Source organism: Myotis brandtii, unplaced genomic scaffold (assembly GCF_000412655.1).
Source record: "Myotis brandtii unplaced genomic scaffold, ASM41265v1 scaffold535, whole genome shotgun sequence".
NCBI classification, from domain to species: Eukaryota; Metazoa; Chordata; class Mammalia; order Chiroptera; family Vespertilionidae; genus Myotis; species Myotis brandtii.
The window spans coordinates 430,311-442,366 of NW_005369964.1; the positions used below are offsets into that span (position 1 = coordinate 430,311).

General features: G+C 38.6%; 1 protein-coding gene across 7 annotated transcripts in view; it reads right to left on the reverse strand.

The window, feature by feature from the left end:
* BTBD7 (BTB (POZ) domain containing 7) overlaps nt 1–12,056 on the reverse strand; it is a 73,730-nt gene that overhangs the window by 25,403 nt on the left and 36,271 nt on the right. The window contains exons 1-2 of one of the 7 annotated variants that reach the window (XM_014549060.1): nt 2,510–2,574; nt 1,937–2,097 (exon numbers count right to left, since the gene is read on the reverse strand). The exons of the other annotated variants lie outside the window; for them this stretch is intronic. Coding sequence (XP_014404546.1) covers nt 1,937–2,097; nt 2,510–2,559 — 211 coding nt within the window. The 5' untranslated portion in view covers nt 2,560–2,574. Of the gene's footprint in view, nt 1–1,936; nt 2,098–2,509; nt 2,575–12,056 lie in introns of those variants that run through there. 7 annotated transcript variants of the gene reach the window in all.

A 12,056-nucleotide genomic window follows, 5' to 3' on the forward strand; every position in this document is an offset into this window, starting at 1 on the left:
GGGAATCCTCACAATTGTTTAAGAAAATAAATATCTATGTGAAAATCCCCAGGATATTGAACCAAAGGGGAAAGAAAATTAGGTAGAAATGATAGAGCTGTAGGAATTTGCCAGAGGAAGGATATGGATGACAACTGACTGACCACAAGAACCTGCACTTGCAAAGAAGGTGCTATCTTCTTTGAACTATGAGAACATCTGCTCTTTGTATTACCCTAATAAAAAAAACTTGCACTTTGACAGTTTAATCCCTCAGAATACAAATAAAATTTTGCAGTTTGATGCTCATCTGGGATTAATTCTGGTGAATTATAAAGGAATAAGTAGTTTAAGTGAAAAGGAGAAAAGGATCAGGATCCTGGAGAGAGTGACTTAAGAGCAAGAAACAAAGACAGAAAGACAGGAAGAAAGGAAAAAAGGACGAAAGAAAGAAAGACAGAAAGAAAGAAAGAAAGAAAGAAAGAAAGAAAGAAAGAAAGAAAGAAAGAAAGAAAGAAAGAGAAAATCCGAGGCTAGTCAGTTATTTTCCTTAGGAAAGATCATTCCAAAATATAAAGATAAAATATAAATAAAATCTGAGCGACAAAGATTGTAGAAGAGAAAATGGCTAAAGGTGGTCAGAAATTCTTCATAACTAAGTTTACTAAAAAATAAAAAAGGACCCGGATAATGTGGGGGGTAGGGGAGTATGAGGGCTATAAAAGATAGAGCCAAAAGAAAGTACATCAGTGAACTCCAAATCCTTCCAAAGCTCAGAATTACTGTGAGACCATGAAAGTTGAAGAGAAAGGTAATGAATCCCATTTTCAGGTGACAGATCATTAGTAGCCAATATAAACTCTGCAAAAAGTAATGCTTCATTATTCCCTTTTCTGATATGGTACCAGATAAGGAGAATATCATAGAGAATTGTGTAATCCATCTTCTGCAAAACATTTAACAAAATACTTCCTGCTATTTCTAGGTTGTTAGCTCCACAAAACAGGGACTGCTGTCTTCACTCTATCTCTAGCACCTTCTTGCACACGGTACATGCTAAATAAAAATCTGTTGAATGTACAAATGAGATCTTTGCCGATATAATGAAGAGATGTAGATGGATGACAGAACAATGGTTAACAGAACCATTTGTCAGTAGCACTGATTAACTTGGGGGATGCACTGGCAAGTCTCCGTTTCTGTGATGTTTATCAAGAACTTGAACAGAAGACATGGAAAGTATGCTTCAAAATCTCCAGATGCCCTAAAACTGGGAAACACAGTTAACAACCCACTGGATAACATGACTATAATTGAATAAAATGATGGGTCAAAATGAAGATGAAATATAACTAGGAAAAATAGTAAGTTCTATAATTAGATCAAAGAAAATCAACTGCACAGATGACAAGGGAGAGTTAGCTTAACTACCACCTATGTAAAAATAATATCTGGGTATTTTAAGTGAATGAATGCAAAATGTAACATGGTTGCTATAAAGCTGAAGCAATATCAGACTTTTAAGATATAAGCATAGCCCAGGCTGCTGTGGTTCAGCTGGTTGGGCGTCATCCCGTGCACCAGGAGGTTGCGGGTTTGATTCCTGGTCAAGAGCACATGTCCTGGTTGCGGACTTGATCCCCTGCGTGCAGGAGACAGCCAACCGATGCTCTGCTCTCACACTGATGTTTTTCTCTCTTTCTCCCTCTTCCTTCCTCTCTAAAAATCAATAAACTATTGTTTTAAAAAAAAACATGCATAAAGTCCTAATCAAAGGAATAACATTGCACTGCTCCCCTGCGGGGTGCTATGTTCTGCTCTGGGCCCTGTGTTTTAAGATGGAGCACTGACAAAACTCCAGAATCCTCAGAGGAGAAAGTTTAAGACTTGTCATAGGAGAAAAGGCCCAAGCAAACAATATTATTTCACTTATGTCTCTAAAGAGAGACTAAGCTATCTTTAACCCTTTGTATGCCATAAACGTCTATAGACGCTAAATTCAAAATATCGTGGCATGTGGGGATGGTTTCTGTTTTGGACGCGTTGGCAGTTAAGTGGATGGATCTTCGTGAGGCAAAGGAGAAAGGACTGACTTCTCTGTTGTTCCTATGGCAGGTCCTGGGAATCAAATAGATGTTAAAAGAAGGATTTTGACTCAATATTAAGAAATATTTCTAATTTCAAGTTTCTAAGAATTAGAATTGTTCTCTCCTCCCCTCATAAAAAGGATCCTTCTTGAAAAATGTAGGAGCAAAAGCTAACTCATCACATTAGAAATAGAAGACAAAAAACCCCTATACTAGATATGGAACTAAGGTCAGATGACATTTAGGCTGCTTTTGCCACAACGATAAAGTCATTTTTAGAAAAATGTAACAGTAAACATAAGAGTAATTAAATCTAAAGATTAAAATTTAATTTAAACATTAAAATAAAATCCTTATAAAGAACATCGAGACCACAACAATAAAATCTGCATGTAAACACCACCCAAAGACATGAATATGTGCTGATGAGAACTGGGAAATACGGAAAAGTTCTGAATAGTTCTTGTGGTTTTATGGTGAGCCTGAATACCATGCTGAGGAGGACAGACCTCTCCCAGTAGCCAGTGGAGGACTTCTGTCAAGTCTGTTGTTTTAAGGTAGGCATTGGACTAGAACTGAGTATGATAAGTCAATCTGATAAATGTGTTCGGGAATGAAGCAGAGGAAATTAGACACACACACACACACACACACACACACACACACACACACACACACACCAGTTATTTAAAAGGATGTATCACAATCCTACTAAGCCAGGATATTGGTAGAGGCAAATAAAGAAAACTAATGATAACATATTATTTAAACTGGAGGTTGACAAAGAAGACACGGTAAAAAAAAAGGGGGGGGGGGCTTTGAAACCATACAGATTGGACTAGAAATCCCACTTTGACCACTTAGAACCAAAGTCACTTAACCTCGCTGAGCCTGAAATGTTCTCATTTGTATTAAACTCCTAACTTTGGGTTGTTATGAGGTTGAAATGAGACTGTACCCTTGTACCCTTCATTCGTTCCAACATTCTAGAGTACCTACTGCCAAGTGCTGTGAATGCACAGCTCCTTTAACTGCACACTTTCCTGGGTGATGTTATCTGCCTCCGTGCTCTTAACTCTCACTAAATCCTTATGCCTTTCAAGTCTACAGTTCCAGCCCAGAGCTCTCTCCTAATTCCCAGACTCACTCCTTCTACTTCCTACTGAAGAGTTCCACATGGAAATTCTGTACACATCTCAAATTCAAAAATCATTAATTTTATCTGAGAAATCTAGTACTCTGTTTTTAATCCCTATTTTTTAAAAAAGGATATCTAGCCCTGGCTGGGTATTCCATTGGTTAGAGCATCGTCCAGGTATGCCAAGATTACAGATTTGATCCCTGGTCAGGGCACATACAAGCAGCAACCAATAAAAGCATAAATAAGTGGAACAACATATGGGTATTTTTCTCAAATCAATAAAATCAATCAATATAAAGAAGGATACCTCATCTCCCCAGTCACCAAAGCCAGAAACCTGAGTACTATTATTGAGTCCTTCTCCTGAAGCCCATATGCAAGCGACCATCAATTACTGACCACCCTATTCTTATTTTAAATCCACCCCCTCCAATGAAATTGAATCACTATAACACTAATAAAAATTAATTCAAAATGGATTAAGAACTTAAATGCAAGACCTGAAACTATAAAATTCTTAGAAGAAAACTTCAGAAAAAGGCTTCTTGATGTTAGTTTTGACAATGACTTTTTGGATGTGGCATTGAAAGCAAAAAATTAACCAGTGTGATATCAAACTAAAAATGCCTCTGTACAGAAAAAGAACAATCAGCAAAATGAAAGGCAACTTACAGAATGGGAGAAATATTTGCATACCATTATCTAATAAGGGGTTAATATCCAAAATATATAAGAAATTGATACATCTCAATAGCAAACAATCTGATTAAAACATGGACAGGGGATTTGAACAGACATTTTTCTAAAGACATAAAAATGGCCAACTAGTACATATAAAGGTGCTCATATTACTAATCATCAGGTAAATGTAAATCAAAACTACAGTGAGATATAATCTCACCTGTTAGGCTATTATCAAAGAGCCAAGAGATAGTACTGGCGAGGATATGGAGAAAAGGGAACCCTGGTGCACTGTTAGTGGAAATGTAAATTGATACAGTCACTACAAAAAAACAGTATGGAGGCTATTCAGATTATAAATAGAACTGCCATATGATCTAGCAATCCCTCTTCCAGGTACATATACCCAAAGATGATGAAATCACGATCTCAAAGAGATACCTGTGTTCCCATTTTCATCGCAGCATTAATTACAGAAGCCAAAATATGGAAACAACTCAAGTGTCCATCAACAGATGCATGGATAAAGAAAATGTGTTACACAGGGTGAGGCAAAAGAAGATTTACAGTTGTGAGTATGCCAAACAAAGAGTTTATTTTTGTTATTATTTATTAATTATTGTATTATTTTTCATGTGAACAACCATAGACCTACTTTTGTCCCACCATGTATATGTAAAATGGAGTATTATTCAGCCATAAAAAGAAAACTCCGCCATTTGTGACGTGGATAGACCCTAACTGCATTATTTTAAGTGAAATAAGTCAGATAGAGAAAGACAAATACTGCATGATCTCATTTATATGTGGTATCTAAAAACATCAAACTCATAGAAACAGAGCAGAATGATGAGTCACTGGAGCTGAGGAGTAAGGGAAATGGCAAACATTGTTCAAAGAGTACAAACATTCAGTTACAAGTTGAATAAAGTTCAGGGATCTAATGTATAGCACGGTGACTACAGTTAACAATACTGAATTGCATATTTGAGATTCAGCTTTAATGTTCTCACCATAACAACCAAATGTTAATTATGTGAGTTAAAGGATGTGTTAACTAACCCTATTATGGTAAACATTTTACAATGTATCAAATCATTACATTGTACACTGTAAACTTATATATTATTACATTAATTATATCTCAATAAAGCTGGAAAAAATTTCTATTAAATCTATTCTCATTACAAAAAAAAGTAGGCTGAGTTTTCCTGGGTTTTATTTCTCATACCCTTTTGGCTAATGTTCACAATTTGGTTAAGTCTGTTGGGTAGAGAGGTATAATATAGAGGTAGAATCAAAGTGTAACATAGTTATCTACATGGAAGTGTATATTTTAAGTTTCTTCCCCTTTTAATAGTCTTAAAAGATTTCCTTGCAATAGCTAGATGCCAGAAGGCACTACTAATATTACAGATCTATTCCAAATACCTTTCAATATATTTTAAACGTTATGATCTGACACATTCTCCCAATGGATGAATATAAAAGAAACTGATAACACTGGTTACTTCTGTGAAGAGAATCTAAGTGGCTGGGGGACAAAAAGTTGGGAGGACAGGAGACTCTTCGCTGAATACTTTTTTGTACCTTTTTACTACCTGTTCAGAAAGTCAAATAAAAAAAACAAAAACAAAAAAAAATCAGACTATGGAAGTTGCTGTGTTTCTTCTCTCAGGGCTCAATATAAAATCAATCACTGACCACAAAATCCAGCAAATATTGGAAAGAAAATGAGAAGTTTCTCTACTTTGAGAAGACTATTACCTTCTGATGGGAAAGTGGCAATCAGCAAGATTCATGCTGCTTGTGTGTGAAAATGTACACTGATTGTTTGTACTCTTTATTCTTACAGCTCTTGCCAAAATGTGGGAAAGGGAAAAGCAGACAAAGATGGGAAAGCTGGAAATTCCTAGGGAATAACTTTTAGTAAATAAAGGCCAACGTACACAGACAACCATTGATAAAGACTGAAGTTTTCTCTTAAGCCATGAAAGGAAACAAACAAACTAACAAAAAGACTAAGTTTAAGAACCCTTATGATTCTTAATTGAATACTGATTCATATTTCTTTAATGTTTACTTTATAAACTAACGTTCCCTAACACAGCATTTTATTTTTTTAATATATTTATTGTTTTTATTGATTTTTTACAGAGAGTAATAGAGAGTTAGAAACATTGATGAGAGAGAAACATCGATCAGCTGCCTCCTGCACATCCCCTACTGGGGATGTGCCTGCAACCAAGGCACATGCCCTTGACCAGAATCGAACCTGGGACCCTTCAGTCCGCAGGCCAACGCTCTATCCACTGAGCCAAACCAGTCAGGGCCTAACACAGCATTTTAAATATTTATGCTTACGTGTTCTGGGAGGTAAGTGAAGGCATAATGAAAAGGAAAAGTATTCATGGGGATGTCAGTTCTCTGGCACAGGCAATGTAAATAAGCATCCACTATAGTATAACTCCTACTATAGTAATACTCAGGGATCTAACTGTGATCTACAGGATGCCTAAACTCCCTGAAAGTGAACACAAGTTCTTATGTGCAGGCACCCCGCTGGAAGACAGATGCAAAATACACCTCTAGAGTCAGACTGACCAGAGGCCCAATCCCAATTCCCTTTAGCTGTATGATGTGTAAAAAAAACTCTTGCCTGTTTCCTCATCTGAAAAGTATTTTCTAATCCTCAAAAGGTACTTCATCAGATTATTTTGGGAGTTAAAAATATATATACACATAACATTAGTACACTGTTTTAATTTATGGTAAATAGTAAATAAACAGCAGCTAATTCTATAATTGTTTCCTTAATGAGGTACCCATTGTACTGGTGTATTCCAACTCAAAAGTAAGCACTGGGATTTGCAAGGGATGGAAGATAGTAGGAAGGAGCAGGCTCAAGATAGCAGAGCAAGTCAAAGATCATAAAGGAAAGAGTCAGTGACAACCTAAATGTATTGTGCACTTTCCTCTCACAGATCATTTGTTAAATAAAAACAATCCTAGTACTCAGCATGTGAAAAACTCAGAGGTTCACAGTTCTTTATCTAAAAACAAAAAATACCCACTTACACCTCTGCCTGTCTACTACCCTTACACCATTTTCCCACTAGTGAAAAAACAGTAAGTTAGTATCTTTAATTCTACTGTAATAAAAGAAAAATGCAAAGCTTTTGTGGGTAGACATGTTATGGTTTCAGAAAACTTTTTAATATCTACTGGTTATCTCTTAAATATGATCATGTGCTCCCTTCAAAACAATGCATCTCATAGATGATTTATTCTCAGAGATCATATTCTCCCTCCTGCCAAATGGGGGGGTGGGGGGAGTCAGAAAACAGATTCAAATCTTGGCCCTAACACTTTCTGAATGTAATCCCAGGTGACACTATTTTCAAGCTTCATTAATCGGTAAAATAGAGATAATACTACCACTGTGAATAATGTGAGTGAAGTGCTTAACCTAGTGCCTGGCAAAACACAGGTGCTCAAAAAACTCTACTGAATAATATAGTAAGAAAAATTTTAAAAGAATTAGTAATTTTAGATATGTAATTTATAGATTTCATCTGGTTAAAAGAGTTATGTATTTAAAAAACTCTACTAGGTCCTGGCAGGGTAGCTCAGTTGACTAGAGCATCTCCATATGCCAAGGTTGTGGTTTGGACCCAGTCAGGTCACATACAAGAAACCACCAATGAATGTATAAATAAGTGGAAATGTAAACTTAAAACCAATCCACTTTGAAATGGTCGTAACTCTATTTACGGTTGAAGAAGAATATGGTTAGAAATAGACATTTCAGTGTACAAATTACATTTTTCATTTTTTGGCACTATTTTCAGATGCGTGGATATTTCACCTTCAACTTATATGTAAAGCATTTATATGAAGTTTTATAGACATGTCAATGCTAATATGAAGTATATAAAAATGTTTTAGTGGAAAGCACCAAAACAGAGCTCAAAATCTTTTGTATATCAAAGTCATCCACTTTGTGGAGATATAGTTAGCAAGATTAGTCCATGTTAATTTATAATAGAAACTGATTCATTTTCACCAAAATGTATGAAAAAAATAGTTGGAGGCAAGGAATTTTCTGAACAGCTTATATTCACTGTTTTAGCGGTTCTAGAAATACACTCCAAACTGAAGATTTACTCTTTTGGAAATATTTATAAAAAGACTAGAGGCCCGGTGAAGCCCGGTACATGACATTCTTGCACTGGAGTGGGGGGAGGGGTGGTTCCCTCAACCCAGCCTGCACCCTCTCGCAGTCTGAGACCCCTTGGGGGATGTCCGCTTGAGGGGTCCTTAGCGTTGCCGCGGAGGTGGGAGAACTCCCGCCACTGCCATTTTACCCAAAGCAATATACAGATTTAACGCAATCCCAATGTTATTTTTTAAAGAAATAGAATGAGAAATCATCAGATTTGTATGGAACCACAAAAGACCCAGAATAGCCAACACAATCCTATAAAAAAAGAACAAGGCTGGAGGTATCACGCTACCTGACTTCAAAATATACTACAGAGTTACGATATTCAAAACAGCATGGTATTGGCAGAGACACAGACTCACAGATCAATGGAACAAAATAGAGCCCAGATATAAAACCACACATATATGGACAGATAATTTTCGACAAGGAGCCAGAAATGCACATTGGAGTAAAGATAGTCTCTTCAATAAATGGTGCTGGGAAAACTGGAAAGCCACATGCAAATGAATGAAACTGGCACATAGAAAAAAATAATGGTACCAAACTTATGGACCTGGGTAATAGAGAACATTTTATGGACTTGACCCCAAAGGCAAGGGAGGTAAAGGCAAAAATAAATGAATGGGATTATATCAAACTGAAGAGCTTCTGCACAGCAAAAGAAACAGACAACAAAACAAACAGGCAGCCAACCAGATGGGAGATGATATTTGCAAACAGTAGCTTCAACAAAGGTTTAATTTCCAAAATATATAAAGAGCTCATAAAACTCAACACCAAACAAATAATCTAATCAAAAAGTGGGCAGAAGACCTGAAAATACACCTCTCCCAAGAAGACATACAACAGCCAATAGATATATGAAAAGATGTTCAACCTCACTGGCAATCAGGGAAATGAAAATTAAAACTACGAGATACCACCTTACACCAGTTAGAGTGGCCATTATCAACAAGACAAGCAACAGCAAGTGTTAGAGAGGTTGTGGAAAAAAGGGAACCCTCATTCACTGCCAATGGGAATGTAGACTGGTACAACTCTATTTACGGTTGAAGAAGAATATGGAGTACTACATGGCCATAAGAAACAATGAAATAGCGTTATTTACAACAACATGGATGGACACTGAGAACATTATGCAAAGTGAAATAAGTCAAACAGAGAAAGCTAAGAACTATATGATTTGACTCATATGTGGACTATAAAACTGAAACTTATGTACACAAACAGTAGTGTGGTGATTACCAGAGGGAGGGGGTCGGGGGAGAAAGGCGTCCTAATATGAGGTGACATGAGAAGATCTGACTATGGGTGGTGGGCACATGGTCCTATATACAGATTTTGTAAATTAGTAATTCATACATGTAACCTATATGTTCCTACAGGCTAATGTCACCCCAATAAATTTTAAAATGAAAAAGAAAAGAAACAAATGAACAAAACTAGAAATCGGAAAATAAAAAAGCTGATATAACAAAAATAAGTAATTAAATAAATAAATAATTAGTTTTTAAGATCTTAAAAGAACTGTGTGTCTTATTTTAGGCCTACTGACATCAAAAGCTTTGATCAATCCATACAACTAACTATTCGGTTTTATTGTGAAAGTCATATACTAGTATAAACGGTGGTGCATGTAAAGTGTAGCAAAAAACAGACACCTCAATAATTCAAGATGAAGTGTGATACCATCTATACTAATAAAAGCCTAGGTGGCCCTCATGCACGACATCGTTACAAGATGGCTGTCACAAGATGACCACACGCACAGTGGAGGTGGAGCCTGGCGGTTACTCCACACGGTGAGGCCTGGGGGTCCCATGGCTCCTCGCAGTGCAGAGGAGACCGGTCACGGTGTCTCCACCACCTAACGTGGAAGCAGGGGAGGGCAGTTGTGGCCGATCGGACTGGCAGGGGAGGGCAGTTGGGGGTGATTGGGCCGGCAGGGGAGCAGTTAGGTGGCAATCAGGCCGGTAGGGGAGCGGTTAGGGGCAATCAGGCAGGCAGGCGAGCAGTTAGGAGCCAGTGGTCCCGGACTGTGAGAGGGATGTCCAATTGCCGGCCATTCCCCAAGGGGTCCCAGATTGGAGAGGGTGCAGGCCAAACTTAGGGACACCCCCTCCCATGCATGAATTTCGTGCACCTGGCCACTAGTGAGTTTATAAGCCTTTCTCTATTTCAGAATATGTTGCACTGGACAGCAGCACTGGAGATGTTATATGCTATCTTCATGGAGACAAGACTTCAATATATTCTCTCTCTCTCTCTCTCTCTCTCTCTCTCTCTCTCCTCACCCCAGGATATGTTTTTGCTAATTTCAGACAAGGGGAAGGATAGAGAGGGGAAGAAAGATAGGAGGGAGGGAGAGAAACATCGATGTATGAGATAAACATGGGATGACGCTCTAACCAACTGACACACACTGGCCAGGGCTCAATGTATTCTTTAAATAAATAGTACTGCCCTAGCTGGTTTGGCTCAGTGGATAGAGCATCGGCCTGAGGACTGAAGGGGCCTGGGTTCGATTCAGGTCAGGGGCACATACTCAGGTTGTGGGCTCGATCCCCAGTGGGGGGAGGGGTTGTGCAGGAGGCAGCCAAACAATGATTCTCTCTCATCATTGATGTTTCTATCTATCTCTCCCTCTCCATTCCTCTCTGAAATAAATAAAAATAGCTATATATATAAAAAGCTAATATGCTAAGTGTCTGACAATCTGACCAATTGCTATCACACGCACTGATCACCGGGGGGCAGACACTCAATGCAGGAGCTGCTATAATATGCACTGGCCATTTACAGAGAAACAGCACTGCGGACCTGGAGCCCATAAAGCAATGCTTGACTTCCCCCAAGTGGGACACACGCACCACCACCAAATCACAGCTGATGCTGCTGAGATGCCATGGCGCAAAATGCAGCCCACAGTCCAGCCAGCCCAGCCAGGAAACAGTCACTGTGGGCACCGGGTAATGATGTCACGTAGCAATGCCCAGCTTCCTCTCCCTACCAATGACTAGCCTCCTTGCAGTTTCTTCAGCCCAGGAATATGACTTGCTTGATAGCCAGGTGCAAACATTTCACACTTTAACCAAATGTCTGTGAAGCATTTTCCCATGCCTTATTTATCTCATTTGATCCTCACAGAAGTCCTAGAGTAGGTAGATAGGAGACTCGGTGGAATCCTATTTTCTTTTCATTAGCTAGAAAACGGAGATTTAGAAAGCTTAGAAACTTGACCTGACTAAAGAGAAAGAAAGAAATGGTGGACCTTGAAAATGACTTCAGGTTTTCTCAGTGCGCAGAAAATAGTCAAACACTGCTGCAGTTAAATATTTTACCCTTTGTTCTCCCTGCATGATCTACAATAATAATCTGCTTTGTGTTGATATTTACTGTGTTGCTGACAATTACCTGAAAGAGAAGTTGGGGTGCTTCACTGGGTTGGAGAAAGTTTAGCTAAATCAGAAAGCAGGTCTAATTAAACAACTTTATCTTCTACTAGAGGCCTGATGCACAAAATTCATGCAAGAGTAGGCCTTCCTTCCCCCAGCTGCTGGTACCAGCTTCCCTCTGGTACCCAGGACCCAGGTTTTCCTCCGGCTGTCAGCAGGCAACCGGGACCTGGGCTTCCCTCACAGGCCTAGCTTCATCCAGAAGGTCATCCGGAAGGACATCCAGTCTAATTAGAATATTATGCTTTTATTACTATAGATTATTATAGATATACTAAAGGAGGGGGGTGTCCCTCAGCCCGGTCTGTGCCCTCTCGAAGTCCGGGAGCCCTCAGGGGATGTCCATGGGCCTAAGCCGAAAGTTTCCATCTGTCATTGTCAATCGTGAATTTGGTTGACACTTCTATTATAAAGAAAGGGCAAATAGCGATATTAAAATATTTCTTCTGGCGCTCTCTGCTCCTCCTGTCCGTCGGAGAGCCTCT